Source organism: Glycine max, chromosome 18, assembly GCF_000004515.6.
Source record: "Glycine max cultivar Williams 82 chromosome 18, Glycine_max_v4.0, whole genome shotgun sequence".
NCBI lineage: Eukaryota > Viridiplantae > Streptophyta > Magnoliopsida > Fabales > Fabaceae > Glycine > Glycine max.
Window position 1 is genome coordinate 2562912 of NC_038254.2, and position 17949 is coordinate 2580860.

Genomic DNA, 17949 nt, shown 5'->3' on the forward strand with positions numbered 1-17949 from the left:
TTCCATTACATTTCAGAAAGTCCATTTCGGAAGGCAAAATTGCATTCCGCAATGCAATGGGAAATGCAGGAAGTTTTAGCCTTTTTTCAGTCACACATATGTTAATGGGATAGTCGATATCTGGAATCATGAAAATGAAACTATGAAGGAGAATGGACTAGTTAAATTCCTTTATTTTCACTGTCTCGGAAATATTATTAAGTTGTTGCTATGTCACTATGCCAGTATTAACCATCTAGTAGAAATAGTTATCTTTACATATTTTTTCTTCTATTAGTTTTGTTTCCTTTACAGACCATTAAAATATGGAAACCACATCTTTTTGGCGTCCTATTGTATAGATTCTACCCATGTGTTTATGTATCTTCAGTCATTGTTAAAAAAAAAGTAGCATATGCTTATCTGTTAAAAGGGTAGCATATAATGTGTTTCTCCTTTACTGATGGCTTGCCACAGTAAAGGATATAGGAAGAACAAATTATTGAAATTGGTATGCATAACAAAGATTGGATAAATTGAAATAATATAAAGTTGGACAGGTTTCATTAAATCCTGTTTTAACCGCCAAATCAGTTTATCTTATCGTGGGTGATACATACCTGCTAACCTTAATGAATGTGTAGATGAGAGTTATTAGAACTTGTGAAGTGTCAAGACTTAAGATAACTTGACTATCAGGTATTTAATGCCTGAATCAACTCGTGCCATTTAGAGTACTTTCAATATTTTATCATCAATAAAAATGAGAGCAGCCATTTTTGGCTGTTTAATACTAATATATATGAAAAACCCGCAAATGTTTAATGCTTTTGCTTCAAGTTATTTAATGCATTAACCTTGGCCATCATGCTGTATTGAACACAACAATGGGGCTCCTCACTTGGTACTTACCATCACCCCAAACCAAAGAGCCTGACACTATAGGTCCTTTTAGTTGTCCCTCAATTGTGAGCACAAATGTTTGCTTTTGGTTAAGAGAAGTGAATGGTAGAACACTGGGGTTCACCTTAATTTTCAGTCCCTCAGGAGAAGTGACAGTAGCTTTATATGTGGACGTTGGTGACCCAACATTTATAACAGTCCTGTTAAAACTGCCACTTATACTATTGGAGTTGGAGGGTGGGACAAAGAGTGCAAATGAAGCGTAGTTTAGATCCCTTGCTGAACCATTCTTTGTTTCAGGGCAGCTACTGTTATCTCCTGTGATGAGTTGTAAAGTCCTTGTACTATAGCCTTGTCCACATAAAAACCTTACATAGTCTATTTCACCAGCATCATATACTAAACCAGGGTACACAGCCTTGGAAGGATCAATTTGGCCTGAGCCGTATGCAAATTCTGCCTGAAGGTTAGTCTTTGGACTAAGTTGTTTAGCTGCAATGTGCACAAAGAAGAGTTAGCCAAGAGTATGATTCCAAATTCCAATACTAGTTGAGATCATGAGATGTGTCATCACTCATTTCATTTCTATTATCACCTGTTGTCATTAGAGCTGAACGAATAGCAGCAGGAGACCATGTTGGATGAAATGATTTAACATACGCTGCGGCTCCAGAAACATGTGGACAAGCCATTGAAGTTCCTGAGATTATATTGAAATTCAATGTTCTGTTGTCACCTTCAATGTCAGAAGGAGGGGAAACTGGAGACCAACTAGCTAGAATCGAAACTCCGGGAGCCACTAAATCCGGCTACAAAATGTCAAAAAGAAAAAGGAAAAAGAAGATTTAGGAGAGATAATCACCATAATGCTGAGAAATTACTGTATGAACCATTAGGTGTCTATAGTTCTAGCCAATCTCTATCTGATATCTGACAGAGTTTTATTAACTCTTTCTTGTAAATTAAAAAACTTGAATATGTACCATTTGGAGATTGTTGAGGACCATAGATACGTGGTGGTATGGGACTATACAATAGCTTCTCCATAAGCTAGATAAAGATAAATTTTCAGTCATAGAAAAACTAATTAAGGCACCTTGAGAATTTCAGGTGTAACAATGTTTGGGCCCCTTGAAGAGAAAGAGGCCACAACAGGAGCTATTGTATCTTTTGTCTCATCAGTCTTAAATATGGTTGCAGTTGGAGTCCTGCAAGAAAAGAAAAAAAATCAATATTAGGCAAGTATATATGGTTCTCTACACTCTTGTTAATGTAAGTAGCATCTTCAGTTGATACCTTGTAGAGTTTATGTAGTCATATACAGAGACACCATCCTGCAAGGCAAGGTAAGATCCAGGCAATGGAAAAGAGAGAGGAATATCTCTAAAACCTTGACCTTGTACCAATGCCCCAACAGCACCAGCATCAAAAGGGCCTGACACTTGGCTTCTGCTATCACAGAGAACAATTTTACCATGAACTAACTTTTTGTCCAACGAACCGCTGAAGCAAAACCTGCACTTTGGAAACATTTTCATTAACAAATTAGAGTATTTTGGAACTTGGTTTGGAATTGGAACTCGGCACTATTTGTTAGGACATGATGTTATACATCTTGAAGGATATCAGGGCCATGATGTTACCTTGATGACGATCCATCTATGCCTACGCCTTTGTTTGGTGCATCTCCACCATAAATTATAGGATACAATTCTCCCTTGAGATCAAATGTATTTATTGAGGTACCCTAAACATGGAACGGACAAATTGAATTCTTTATGATGTTATAATTTATAGAATAAATAATATATGCATGTAAACATTTTTTTACATTGTCATCCGATTACATATTACTATTCCCAGTAAATTTGTTGGTTTTTATGATAAATATTTTAAAATTTATACTAATGATGATTTTCTAATAGTTGACAATATAAAATATATACAAAAGGTGTTAATTTTTATAATGGCTGTCTTAAAAATTATACAAAGAATGAAGTCTTATTGATTGATAGTATAAAAAAACATTATTTTTAAGCCAGTATTCATATAATATAGTTCATCAAATAGGATAGAGAAGGTAATTTACCTCATAGGTGATTTTGTTACCTAATTCAACCTTGGTAACAAACTTCCTGTCTATGGTACTAGCAGCCACAGTAATTGACCAAGGCGAAAAGTTGGATAGGGAGGAAGGTCTTGGACCACCGTTTCCTGCTGAAGTTACTGTTAATGCTCCATTTCTCACAGCATGAAATGCTCCAATGGCTATTACATCTCTAAAGTAGCTTTCATCACTGAACCCTCCAAGAGAAACTGTTATTATGTCAACCCCATCTGCAATTGCATCATCAAATGCAGCAAGTATGTCTGCATCAGAACAACCATCAAACCAACACACTTTATACACAGCAATGCGTGCTTTTGTCGCGCCACCTCTTGCTGTTCCCTGACCAAGGCCTAACATGCTAGCTGTGCTAACTGGGTTCCCAGCTGCTGTTGATGCTACATGAGTGCCATGACCATCTATATCCCTCACAGATTTTGGATCATCATCGCTAAAAAATCCATCAGCTTTGTAAATCTTAGCCCCAATGATTTTACTACAAGAACATAGCAATATCTGTTAGTAATAGGGTACATTTTTGTGTGCCTCTAAATATTTTGAATGTTATCTATGTGTAATTGTGTATGTGGACTAAACTACAAGTTTACAACTAACTACATACTTATTGCATGTGAAATTTTTAGAAGTTTGGCAGGTGCCCTTCCATTTACTAGGTGGTGGACCGAATCCTTTGTCATTGAAGCTCTCAGATTCGGGCCAAATTCCAGAGTCAAGTACTGCAATGATGACATCACTTTCAGCTGGTGCTCTATTTGCTTGTAGTGGAAAGCCAATAAAATCCCATGATCTTGTTGTATGGAGTTGCTTCTTTTTATTAGGAAAGACAGCTACAACTCTATCATGTCCTGCATTGAGAGTATTCTTGGTTGGTGAATGTGTGAATCTAAGAATAAAAGACAGATGAGTTTTGAAAGAGGATAAAAGACAAAACAGTTTTTGTGCATACTAGCCATTCTATCGGCCTCCTCCTCCGTTAGCATAGCAACAAAGCCACTGAAACTACGCTTGAAGTGGTGTTGTACTAACTTGGGCTCAGCATTGCTGAAATTGTGAGTACAAATCAAGAAAAAAGTCAACACAAAGGAGCCAATTAACCATGCATTTTTAGTTCTCTCTCTAGTCTCTTCAAATAATGACACTTTACATTGGCTACTTTTCAGTTTTCCTTTTGTCAATGCAGAAAACAAGGAGAATGATAGGTATTTTCCACTTTTGACTCATTCTTTTATTTTCTAAAACACTTTTCCTACCTAACAAAGCTTTGCAAGCAAAAAATAGGCTTGCCCACTGAGGATGGTGTAATGCAGTTACATTGTAGCCTATCAGTTCCATTAATAGCAGTCAATAAGTGAGACAGAGTGCTAATGCTATAACAAAAACAGCAATATAATGAACATAAAGGATTCTGTTTCATGTGACAGTATACTACAGCCAAGTGTCGATGACCAAATAAGAAAAATAGAGTTTTCTTATGTACCAAAAACAAAGTTGCTTCCTTTAGCTCTTGGAATCTTGTTACGTAAATTGACCAAGTCGTTTAGCTAAAACACTCAGTTTTCGTTTTCCTTTTCTTTTGAAATTTGGTAAGCACTTAAATTCAAATTTAATATTATAGAGTCTTTAACACTAGAATCATTTTTGTCATGACATTCAATCATACTTCTATCACGAGATCAATTTTAAGGGGATTTACTCTCAATAGATTGATTGCTACGATTTTGGAACTGACCAACCATCTGATTCAGAATTTGTGATGTCTAAAACATTTTTATTATGATATAATGTCATTACCTGTCTGCAACTTCTTGTAGCATGCTTGAATAAAGAGTCAACGCAGAAGCCTCATCATTCATGCTATTGCCAGTGTAGACAATGTAGCTCTGCATTCGGAACTTAGTTATAAAAAATAAGACACATGGTCTTCTCCTTAATTAGCTAAAACCATGAATAACATGGACCATAAGAATTTCAAAACCAAGACAAAAACATAGGGAAAAAGACTCAGAATAGCAAACAAAATAATGATATAGATTTGCCTTCAGTTGGGATGCTGAGTGACATATTTGAAGAAATGAAGCAAAGCAAAGAAGCATCAGCAAATGGGGAGAGGATCTACAAGTATCCATTGTCATGTTAGTTAAGACTCAGAAGGTTGCAGCCAAGTAGTTGGTGCTGTGCCGGTTTATATATACGTCCATTGACAGAGACATACCTTCCATCCATGCTTGATTCCATTGCAGCATTACGAGTTATCTATCTTTTCTCCAAAATTTTCCCACCAATCAAAGCAAAACGTGTCATAAAATAGAATATCAAAGGCTTCTACCCAGTTGAACGGTTCAAACTAAGAGATAAGTCTACCAACACAAAAAGGAAACGAAAAACATTGGCCACTGGGGCTTTAGCTCTTGGAAGGTAGCATCCAAGTTCTCATTAACTGAGAGTGACATCAATCCAACTGCAATTACACCATGATAAGCGTAACTTGTTAATTACATCCATCTATTCTTACACAAATCAAATTAAGGAAAAGAATTTATTTTGTCTACCCTTTGTCACACTTATAACATCCCAATTTTCGTAAACTAGATTAAAATTGATTGTTATTTATAAATAAATAGAATATAAAAAAATGATGAGATTTTTTAAATAAATAAACAAGGAGATATAATTATTAATTAAAATAATGATTTGAGAGAAAATAAAAAGGGTATTTTTTTTATTTATTTGATAGAGAATAAAATAAAATTTGTTTTTATAAACTAATAAATAATAAATAAATAGAGTAAATAATAGGTCGTAAATTCCCTAGCTATAAATAGTAACATGCTAGGTCAGCTTTGAGCACCACGTTCGCAACACAATTACGAGCATTATCACCGTTGGGAATTTCGATATTATGTCTGAGCTAAGAGAAATATCCCTCGCATTGTACCATTTTTCTTTCCCGTAGAAACCCAGAGCTGTCTCGGTAAAACTACGATCCCGGTTTCGTTAACCGTTGGATTTTTATGAAATTTGGATATGTTGTTCGAAATTCAATTTCGCACGCTTTCACTGTTGGGATTTGCGAGATAATATTTGTGGGGGGAGAAAAATAAATCGCATGGTGACAGTACAAGTGGAGGCCTCAATCCCTTCTCTGTCTCTTTGACGTTTGGGAATTCTACCGGAGCAGCTAGAGAAAAAAATTGGAGGAATCTCAGAGAATTGTTAGAGATGCTGCTATCGCTGGCTAAAGACACGTGAGCCCGCTTAGAGGTAAGGGATGAGTTATTCACAATTGGGAATTAGTGAGAACATGTGTAGGGATCCTTAGAGATATCAATTGGAATGAGTTTTGGGGTGTTTTTGTAATTTTCATTTTATCCTTATAATTATTACAGTGAATTATATGTTTGACAAACCAATTGTTGTGGAATTGATATGCTATTGTGTTGAGCGTGAACCCTATAAATCGATTACTTTTTCTAATTAATATGAATTGATGAAATAAAGGAGAAATTTAGAGAGAGATAATGATTTTGTATTTTCTCTTTTTCTTGTTGTTTAGGTTTTTATATATAATTTAAAAAGTTAATATCATAATTGAAATTGACCAAAGTGTTCATATAATTATTTAGAATTTGTGCATTGAAAGCTTACTTTGTAATTTGTGATTCAATATGATGTATGCTAGCTTATATATATATAGAGGTTGTTATTTATATTAATAATTTATGTAAATAATATTGTAGAGTATTATAGTATGATTCCAAAAATTATTAAGTGTTGGAGTTTGAGAATATTATGGTTAAATTTGATGAACATGTGTATGTTGTACCTTATGAATATCATTAGGAATGTTATGAGATGGTTGATGTGATGTTATGAGATGTTAAAGTGTGGACATGATATTCAATTGTAAATAAGTGAATGTGTTTAACACTTGATGTTACATTAATTATATTGTGAGCTATGAATTATACAATAACCCGACCAGTGTTTATGCGCAGTGTTAAAGAGAAAGTGTAGGTTCCTAGTTAGGAACCAGTGTTAAATTGTAGCGCAATTGTGTTAAACATGTTTGAAACATAAGTGTGAGGTCGTGGTATTGTATAATTCATTAGCAGTGTTTATAAATGAAATATGTGATGAATTGTGGAATAATATGTTGCCTTGAGATTATAATATTGTTATTGAGATTGAGTAAAAGTGTAAAGTAGAACATGTGTTAAATTGTGAGATACGTGAAAACATGTGATGGTGGATTGTGACATTATGAGATGTGCAATTGTGAATGAGTTTTGGTTGTGAATAAGTGTATGATTAACTCTTGATGTGACATTATTTGTGTTGTAAGCTGTGAATTGTACAATAATCCGACCAGTGTTATCTTGAGAAAAGTGTAAATGCGCAGGGTTAAAGAGAAAGTGTAGGTTTTCTATTTAGGAACCAGTGTTAAAGAGAAAGTGTAGGTTCCTATTTAGGAACCAGTGTTAAATTGTAGCGCAATATGTTGTACGTGCTTAAGACATGAGTGTGAGGTTGTGGGTATTGTATAATTCACTAGCAGTGCCTGTGTGCTAAAATGATTTTAGGGGTTGGACCTGAATTAGGAGGGAGAGGCCCTGACGGACTCTTCGGAGTGTAGGTCTTGGGAGTCACCGGGTTTGAGTGCTCCTTTAAGCCTATGCTAATCCCATATGGTTGGAGCATTCTCGCAAAACATCGTGACCCTGACTGGTCTCCCTATGATCTTACTTAGTGAGAGTGACCTGACAAACCCATTGTGTAGTGTGTCTTGTTATGTACTCCTAAGCGCCCCAGGGTGATTTTTCACTGACATGGTACCACATTGCATATAGGATTGAGTCTTAGCATAACTGTCTCATGCGCTTGCTAATTGTTTATTATGAAATTGATGTGTTATTATGTCTTGATCAGAGAATGTGATTTTTGTGTAATGTGATTGCTGACTGAAAAGTGTGATTGATGGATGAAAAGTGAACTTTGAATGACAAAGTGATGAAATTACGTGAATTACGTGTAAGTAAATTTTATTTAGTTTATATGATATGTATATCTAATTATCTTGTTTCTCTATTAGTTAGGAATGTGATAACTCACTCCCCGTGTGTTGTTTGTATTTTGCTTTATTATATTGTTGAGATGTTTAATTAGTTTATAAATATTTTGTTATTATTTTTATGTGAAATAGACTCATACAAGTTTACGAATTAAGTTCACGAGTTAAATTTATGAAACTCTTATGAGTTTTTGCATAAATTCTCGAGTTTAATAACCTTGTTGATAATCATAATGATGAAAAACATTTGAAGTCACATGTCATGCACTGCTTGCAGTCCAAGCTAGTGGGGTTGAAATCAATATCAGACCCATAAATCCATCCACATCTAAATAAATTAAAATGTTCTATGCATCCGTGAATGTTGTTAGATTAGATTGGAGCCTGCTTAGTGAGTTATATACATTGAAGAAACTGTTAAATTATGAGATGGCTAAAATGTTCAATTTGCTAATTTTAGTTTTCCTTATCAACCTCGTTAAAATTGAGTGTAGTGTAGGGTCCATGTGTAGATAACTCGCTATGTTATGTATTTCGTTATCATAATAATCAACAAGTTGACTAGGTCTTTTGGAAATTGTTTTTAGCATGGGACCATCTGCCATTTTCCAACAAGTAAGCAAAAGAACAAAATTAGTTGCTTGCAACTTTGCTTCTCATGATATATCTATTAATTTTGGTAGTTATAAGATTAGTTGAGTGATTAAAAGAAAAAAAAAAGAGAGAGAGGGAGAGACAGTGATTTGAATCTTTCACACTAATAAACTAATCACTAATATTTATCAATAATATTTTATATTCCTTTTCTAAGTTCCAAGTCGGAAACCTCTTTTAAGTCAATTCCCTCTCCATCCAAATCATAGTTATTCATCATCACATGTAATGGTTCACTGCTATTGGTCAATTAGTGTCAAGAATAGTCATTGTAATAAAGACAACCAATATATTCTGTGAGTGGGTTATTGGCCAACCGATCAATATCCAAAAGGTTGCACAATTTACAATTTGGATTAACGTTTATCATTCTTTATTAACACTGGTGACGAATTGAACAATGCAAAACAAATTGATCGATTAATATAGACCATAAGATATGATGAGCAACTGTTATTTAGCTAATTGGAGAAAAGCCGAACAGAAAATTGGCTGGAAGTTTCTTATCCAACAGAAGGAGATGGGATATTTAATTCAATTTTGTTATGCCATCATAAAAAAGACATAACATCGTGCTTACGTACGTGACACTGTATGCAATTACCTATATCTGTCAATTACTCCAGTTTTTATTATTTTTATGCACACTCATATTCCAAAGTGAGGTGCATCATCAACACTTGGAATTTCTTGCTTATTCACGCGTTTAGAGAGGACAACAATTGGCTAAAATTGGAACTTTGTCAGTGGAGTGCCTGGTTTGGTTATGCTTCATGATCCCCAGCTAGTCTTGGTCTCTTGGACATAGAGCTGGGCTGACTTGGCCTGTTACTAGTTAGACTAGGCTAAATTGGCCCATGTTCTTGCTCTAAAAAAAAGGTATGGGAAAAATAGGCTTAGTAGTTTTTGAGCATACATTTTACCGGCCTGTTTGACCTCCCGAGTTAGACCAAATTGACTCAGTTTTTTTTTTTAGATTTTCAATTTTGATCTCTAGTTTTGATTTGGCCATTCTGGCTGATGCTGTGTCTGAGAGTTAACTTCCTTAGTCCTGATTATTTATTTATTTATTTTGCTTTGCAGATTACTTCACTTTGTATTTCAAGCCTCTTCTTTAATGTGTTATTCATCATCTATTTTTTTAATTCAAGTTTCTCTTAGTTTTACTGCACTTCTCTTACAATTCTTCATTTAAATTGCTTTCAAGTTAATTGCTTTAATTTGTTTAAATTTAATGAATTTGATTTTTACTTTCTTTTTCTTTTGAATTTCAATAAGTTTCTGCTTTCCATTTTCTAGTTTATTTTCACTTCTTGAATTTCTTTTGATCTTCAAAGTTTATTTTAATTTTCTTTTCTCTATAATTTTTTTCGACAAATATTAATTGTTAATTGTTAGAATTTTATTAGTAGGAGAAATTCAACCCACCACCTTCCCTCTTTTCCTTCTCCTTCTCCTTTTGTGTGTGGTGCTTTAGAAGTTTACATGTTTTATTTACATTTACCATCTAAATTCTAATTAATTTCTTTTAAAGTTGTCTTTTCAATTATTTCATTTTTTATTTTAACTTTGCAATTCTTAATTTACATCTTTTTACTTGCTTTCATTGATCTAATTGGATTAATAGTCTACATCTACAATTTGGTTTCTTCAATATATTAAAATGAATAAATGCTTCTTTTTTTTGCAAGTATTATACGTGTTGAAGAATGCTAAGTTATTTTGTTAGTTTTATTTAGTTGATTGATAACCAAATCGAAATTGGTTATTCATTCTTGTTTTGCTAGTTAAGATCTTAATCAAGTTGATGAATTAAGATTTTGATTCATGTATATGGCATCAATTGAAAGTTAGATATTATTGACTAATTAAAAGCCTTAAAAAAGGATTTTGACTTGCTAAAATCCTTAAAATTAAATCAATTTTTTTTCGTCAAGCCGCCTAACGCGTAGGTTATTTATTGTTAGGGTCGATGAAGACATAGGTTGCATTCAATTGATCTGGTTGATAAAGATTGGAGGGAAAGCGGAAAAGGACCGTTGCTTAGGTTTAAAGTTCAGAATGTGACAAATATCAGCTCTGCAAGGGACCCGAGAGTGAAATAATGAAAGAGAAAAACAAAGGTTGCCATGTTGGTGGGACTTGGGAGTGGGAGATCAGTCTATAGTCTATACAATGCCTAGTCTAATAGCATTGCTTTCAGGACAGGGAGGAATTGGAATGTTTGAAGTTCCATTAATTTAAATTAGTTTTAGGGGAAAGTAATTTAATTTTTACTCTTAACTTCATTTTTCTCTCCCTAATTTAAAAATAATTTTAGTCACCAAAATTTTGAAATAGTTCACTTTTTTTCTCTCTCTAATTTGCTATGATTTTAGTCTCTAATAAGAATCAAAAGTAAAATATTTCCAAATTAGGAAACAAATTAACACACATATTACGGAGTGGTGTAACGACTAAAAGGAATGGATTAATATATTTAATGATGTGAGAGAGAAATGTTGAAATAAGAAAGAATTATTAGGAAAAAAGTATTAAATTAGAAATTTGTTTTCATATTATTTTTTATTTATTTTTATTAATTATCACAGTATGATTAAATTAATGCATAACTATTTAGTCCTTATGTATTTATTCTTTTAAAATAATTCAACGCTTTATTGTAATTAATAAATGAAAAATATTTTTTTTTTAAATTGAGTAATGAAAATTTAATTTTTTTAATAAGCACATATAAATTATTTGAGTTAAGATATCATTCCTATGTCCATTAATTTGGAATTGGAATTTAGATCAATGTTATGTTGATGACGGGAAAAAATTATTCTAGGTTGTGTTTCGTTTAGATGATAAAAATAAAAATAAAAAATTTAAAAGATATAGATCTCATGTGCATGAGACCCATAAAATTTTTATCTTATTTCTCTCATCTTTCCTTAAACCAAACATAATCCTTAAATAAGCTATCAATGTAATTTCATTTATTGATAAAAGAGACATATACTTGGAAAGAGAAGACAAAAAATTATTATATTTGATAAAAAAAAATATGTTTTTCTCATCCAACATGACTATATGATGTTAGCTAAACAATATGGAATGAATTTATTAATTTGATATTATGTGTTAAAATATAGATATTGATTTTTAAATTCAAATGGACTAAATTTAAGTAATAATAATTATTAAAAGTAAAAAAATTATGAAATATTCAATGTAAGAGAAACGATATAATATAATTTAAATACACCGATACTGTAAAAGTGTTCTTTATATTGTTATTCAGTCATTTATCATGTATGTAATATTGTTGACTTTTCTAATATTTACTTACAAATTCATACTTAAGATGATTTTTAATTGATTAATATTGTAAAATCTTTACATTAGCAATGCATAAACTCTATTTTATTTTGAGAAATTTTTTCTAACTCGAAAATGAATATTTAAATTGCACACACACGAAAAAAAATTAAATGGTAAATAGTTACACTAGGGGTTAAAAAGAAGGATCAACATCACATTGGTCTGACAGAAATTAAGTTTGAATTTCTTAAGAAAGATTTCAAATTTAAACCATATAAATAAATAAAAATATAATTAAGAGAAAAAATCTCACTAAAAAAGATTAATGAGATTTTTTGATAGAGATAAGTCATCAACCAATAATATGATTATTAAAAAAATAAAAGATAAAAGGAAAACTTCTATTTAAAGACAACAAAAGCCCAAAGAAATGATCCTTTATTTTAAGGTTATTTTTAATTTTCTCTCATTGATTTTTTTTTCACTTAATTTTTTACCTAAGTAGCAGTTTTTTTCCTTAAACTCGATAAGTTTTGTTATATGATAATAAATTCAAACAAAAGTGAATATTCATTAACTTTGATGATAAATGGCAATTAAAAAACCTAAGTCTAGTACCACTCATAACAATGATATCTTAGTATAGTTAAGGTCTATTAAGAATATGACATAGCAATTTAATGTGTATTTGGATGAGGGTCAATAAAATTGATTTAAAAAAATGATTTTACAAAATTAATTTTAGTTAAAATTGATTTTGAAGCCATGTAATTTATAGTTGAATATTTTTATCATAAAATCAAAGTTATGAATAAATCTCATTACAAATTTTTTTATGTAACGCAAAAATTACTTAGAATTATTTTAATTCAGAATTGATTCTGAATTTTTCTTTAATATAAAATCAAACATATAAAAATATATAAAAAAATTAATTCCATCAATTTTTTAATGTGAAACCTAACAAGCACTTTGAAAAAAAATTATCGGTGAATATGTATAGTAAGAAAAATAAAAGTGCAAGAGAAGAAGAGAGATGAAGAGAAACATTGGAAAGAACATCATTGTTCTAACTTTTACGTGCACATGATCAAAAAAAGGAAATGGAAAAGTAACACTGCCGAGGTTCGCGTAATGTACTCCACACGAATGACCGTTCAAAGTGCCTTGTCGTCCGTTTATTCTGTTTGCACCAACTCGGTGTTTGCCTTTCAAAATGCCTTTTCTTCTCTCTCTTTCTCCTTTTCTCTCCCAACTTTGAATCTTCAATCCCTGCATTCATCTATCATCATCACCCCACTTTGCTTTCACCATCTTTTTATGGTTAGTACCCTTCATCATCTCTCCATTGTTTTGGTAGTTACACTTTGCTAATGTCATATTCGATCATCTTAATTTCTCTCTCGCTATCTCTTTTGTTATGCTTGAATCTTTTGATCATGTGATTATTGAGATTCATGTATGTATTTGATTTTGGAAATCATTTTCCATTGGGGCAGCTGGTCTCGGGTGGTGTCGGGTGTTGGAAGCATGGCATACAAAGTGGACCATGAATACGACTATCTCTTCAAGATCGTACTCATTGGAGACTCTGGTGTTGGAAAATCCAACATTCTCTCTAGGTTTACCCGAAATGAGTTCTGCTTGGAGTCTAAGTCTACCATTGGGGTTGAATTCGCAACCAGAACCTTACAGGTTGGTTTATTTCTTTTCCTGAAATTTTGTGAAACATCAACTATGATTCTGTTATTCTCAATTTGAGTGATGGTGGGCGTAGTTCAAAAAACTAATTAAATTTATGCCATTTTATCATTGGGATTTTTGTTGATTACCCTCTGTTAGTTTGGTGGTGACCATGCTAATAATGTGATAAGAATGCAACTTGATGACCATGATAAAATAATGTAAATGTTATAGTTTTACATATATTTTGTATACATAATGTCACAAAGGATGTGCACCATTGAAATGACAAATAAAAGTTTGACAGAGAGAAAAATAATGGACGATAATGATGAGAGTTATATGGATTAATTATGTTTATGAAAAAAAGCTTTCTTGTGTGTGAGGTAGTATTTTGGTAATATTATCCCAAAATAAAAGCATAAACTTTTCAAACTTTAAGATAAATGCAATGCAAAATACACCTATAATAAGCAAGCCTTTTCCCCTTGAGTGGAGTTGGTAAAATAAATTAAATGATGCCACAACCAAGGCTTTGTAAAACATCAATTTTTTTTTAGCCTCCACGACTGTATCATGATCATAATTGTGGTACATTGGCTGCATTTATCTGTAATATTCCGTAACGTGAAGGATCGCGATGAAACTGTGACCGTGACCAAGACAATGACCATAATAATGTGGTGAACTATGCCTACAAACTCTTAACCGTTTCATTTATAATTTTGTCTATACTCGATCAGTTGCAGTTCCACAAAACTTGATACGTTGAAGCAAGCAAAGATATTTTCATTTTGGATCAATTTATGTTACATGTTCCAATGATATGTCTATGAAAAATAAGAAGAAACTAAATTTCCTTGAAACACTTGTTTGTTTGACATATATTATAGGTAGAGGGGAAGACTGTGAAGGCACAAATATGGGACACAGCGGGTCAAGAGAGGTACCGAGCTATAACAAGTGCATACTACAGAGGAGCAGTGGGTGCCTTATTGGTGTATGACATAACCAAGAGGCAAACATTTGAGAATGTACAAAGGTGGCTCCGTGAACTGAGGGACCATGCAGACTCCAACATTGTTATTATGATGGCTGGAAACAAGTCTGATCTCAACCATCTCAGAGCAGTCTCTACTGATGATGCTCAGAATTTGGCTGAGAGAGAGGCTCTCTCATTCCTAGAGACTTCAGCATTAGAGGCCTTCAATGTTGAGAAAGCATTTCAAACCATTTTGTTTGACATATACCAAATTATGAGTAAAAAGGCACTGGCTGCACAGGGAGCAGCTTCCACTACTAGCCTTCCTCATGGGACTACCATAAATGTCTCAAATATGTCAGGTAGTGTGGAGAAGAAATCAGCTTGTTGCTCCAATTAATTAATGTTGTAGAAAAAAGGTGACTGAGGAGGATCAAGTTTTCTCAGGGTATCTTCTTTTTTTGTATTTGAAAAAACACAAATGACATGAGGAACAGTCGTTACCTTCTGCTACATTTTCTTTTTTATTATGGAGACAAGAGGCAGATCTTTAGCCTCTCTCTCTCTCTCTCTCTTTTTTTAAGAAACACAACAGAAAATGAATATATATGACAAGTGTTAACAATTTGTAGTCCTGGCTTTCGTATACTGATTCTTAGATTCATACATGCATTCGGATGTTGGAGCTTGGTCTTAGTGCATCGTTAATTAATTAGTACGTAGTAATAAGCTTAAATTATAATTTTTGTTTTCTTATAATTTTAACTTTCTGATTTTTGTCCGCCTATTTTTAAATCAAAACATTAAGTTTTTTTTAATAAATAATCTTTGTCTTTCCATCATTGATCTTTGACCACTAAGACTTTTATTTTATTTAATTGATTTTATAAATACTATTTTATATGTATTATTAGTCAAAATTTATTAATTTTTTTTTAATTATAAAATTTATAACTTAAAATAAAATATTTAATATTTAAATATATTTAACATTTCATTTTACATGTATTTATTTTTATTATAAAATTTTGTTTTAATAAAAATTAATAAATTATTATATATAAAAATTTGTTCTTATTTTACTATAATTTAAAAAAATCCATAAACTAATATATATATTATTTTAAAAAATTATTTTACGTAATTTGTAAATACAAATTACGTAAATATAAAATAATATTTAAATAATCCAAAAATTACAAATTTATTACTTTTTATAATTAAATAAAAAATTGTATTATTTATATATAAAAATAAATATATATAATTTTTTATATATTACATAAAATAATTTATATAAATAATTTTATTGATTTATACAATTGGTATTAAAAAGAACTTATTTAATAAATAACTTTTTATAGTTAAAACGAAAAGATTAATATGTAACTTTCCTAAAAAGATTAAATATTAAAAATTTTCAATTTATATAATTAGATTAAAAAATAATTTACATATTAAAATAAATTTATATAATTTACATATTAATTGATTCAATTATATTGATTTATATAATTAGAGTAAAATAATATGTATATTAAAATCATTTTACAAAATAATTTATATATTAATTTATGAAAGTTAATGATAAAGTGATAAAATTAAAATAATAATATGTAAACTACTTAAAATAAAAATATATAAAATGATATAAAATAAAATTAAAAATATTTACATATTAAATATTTTATAATTCATAAAATTAATAATTTTAGACTAATGATACATAGAAAATAATATTTATAAAATTATCTAAACAAAACAAGTATTTTAATTATTTATTATTTTATATTTCAATAAAATATTATGAATTTAACATTTAGCAAGATATTTTTATTTTTATTTTATTTAATTTTTTTTCACATAATTATCGTGTCAATTTAACCTAATAATAATTAAGTTGTGTGCAGTTTCACATTAATCTCTTATCTTGTATCTTCCTTGTTATTGTCTTAATTAAAGATAAGGATTTTGCTAATGTTGACAAAAGATGCCTCAAACTCATTTAGTTTGTGTTTGGATTCTTGTTTGCAAGACACATTCCAAAAACTACAAACAAAGAAGTAACAATACTATTAGATTAGGAAGAGTGAGGATTATGTTCAACTTAATATTTCTCCAAACAAATCCTTAATTACTCTGATTGATTGATTGATTTTGCACGTGATTACAAATACAATAAGTAATGAATCAAGAAAAAAGGTAATTGTTAATTAGAATTCTTATGACGTTGATTAAAACATCACAAGTCAAATGTTTTCATTGAAAAATATTTATGATATTAAAAACAAAGAAGTTATCCAATATTTGTCTTCTTAAATATTAAAAGTATTTAATAGTGTTTTAGTGCTCCTCAATTAAAAAAAATTAGGTCCTTGATTACCAATATATTAAAAAAAGTATTAAATAAAATAAAACATATAATAATAAAATCCACTGTAAAATGAGACTTTGTCTGCTATTAATTTTTTTATTAATTAATATATCTTAAGTAGATATTAAAATGTCTTTTAACTATCTGCCAAAAAAATATATATATATTTGACCGTTCTTATGAACTGAAGAATATTGCTACACTGAAAAAAATATGGTACTGAACAACTTCCATTTAAAAAAAATATGGTACTGAACAACTTCCATTTAAAACGAAATAAATATAAAAAATTATAAACTTTCATTTAAAAAAAACACTAATTCAAATAATATCTCAAAAAAAATACTAAAAAAACTTATTTATCAAATATTTAAACAAGTTTTATTTTCCAACTAATAAAAAAATTAAAAATTATTTGAAATATGTTATCAAAAACACTCTTTCAACTTGAAAATTTTACTTTCCTTTAAATCTAGGCCTTCCTTGAAACCGGTCGCGACCTTCAAATAATTATTGGATGCGGTTTCTACGATAACGTAGTTTATTATTGATTAGACTTTAGGCTTATAATTAAGGAAATTAGACTTAGAACAGGGCTGGGAAATAAAATATCTTGTAATTAACCTCCACTATTTATTTTTTAAAAGTTAAAGCATTATGCGTGGCATCTGCTTTGGAAGGAACCGTGTTCCCTTTTCGATCTTGTCACAATAGATATATGATCAGGTTTTCTAAAATGTCAACTCAGATGGATCAGGTACCTTGTTCTTTCTGACATGGTGAGGCTATAATTGTAGTGTCATTTTCTTAATTATTAAATCATAAAAATTCTCAGCTTCGTTGATTCCGGTAAGGTAAACATGAAATAAGCC

At 30.8% G+C, this 17949-nt stretch overlaps 2 protein-coding genes across 5 annotated transcripts; one reads left to right on the plus strand and one right to left on the minus strand.

Annotated features, from left to right (window-relative positions):
- Positions 1–663: 663 nt before the first annotated feature.
- On the minus strand, positions 664–5418 carry LOC100795826 (cucumisin). 3 transcript variants are annotated; one of them, XM_041012020.1, is made up of 11 exons: positions 5223–5418; positions 5047–5122; positions 4802–4890; positions 3957–4051; positions 3612–3855; positions 2972–3485; positions 2526–2629; positions 2179–2397; positions 1979–2090; positions 1478–1691; positions 664–1374 (listed from the first exon to the last, which is right to left on the minus strand). In XM_041012020.1, exons 1-11 carry the CDS (start codon positions 5243–5245, stop codon positions 845–847), a joined length of 2220 nt encoding a protein of 739 aa, XP_040867954.1. In that variant the 5' UTR covers positions 5246–5418; the 3' UTR covers positions 664–844. The 3 variants fall into 3 exon arrangements, with proteins under 3 accessions (XP_040867954.1, XP_040867956.1, XP_040867955.1); XM_041012022.1 differs by lacking the exon at positions 5047–5122 and having other exon boundaries at positions 5223–5288; XM_041012021.1 differs by having other exon boundaries at positions 5047–5279.
- Positions 5419–13279: 7861 nt separating this feature from the next.
- Positions 13280–15333, plus strand: LOC100799521 (ras-related protein Rab11C). 2 transcript variants are annotated; one of them, XM_003552665.4, is made up of 3 exons: positions 13280–13361; positions 13538–13733; positions 14615–15333. In XM_003552665.4, exons 2-3 carry the CDS (start codon positions 13569–13571, stop codon positions 15101–15103), a joined length of 654 nt encoding a protein of 217 aa, XP_003552713.1. In that variant the 5' UTR covers positions 13280–13361; positions 13538–13568; the 3' UTR covers positions 15104–15333. The 2 variants fall into 2 exon arrangements, with proteins under 2 accessions (XP_003552713.1, XP_040867957.1); XM_041012023.1 differs by lacking the exon at positions 13280–13361 and having other exon boundaries at positions 13493–13733.
- Positions 15334–17949: the final 2616 nt, after the last annotated feature.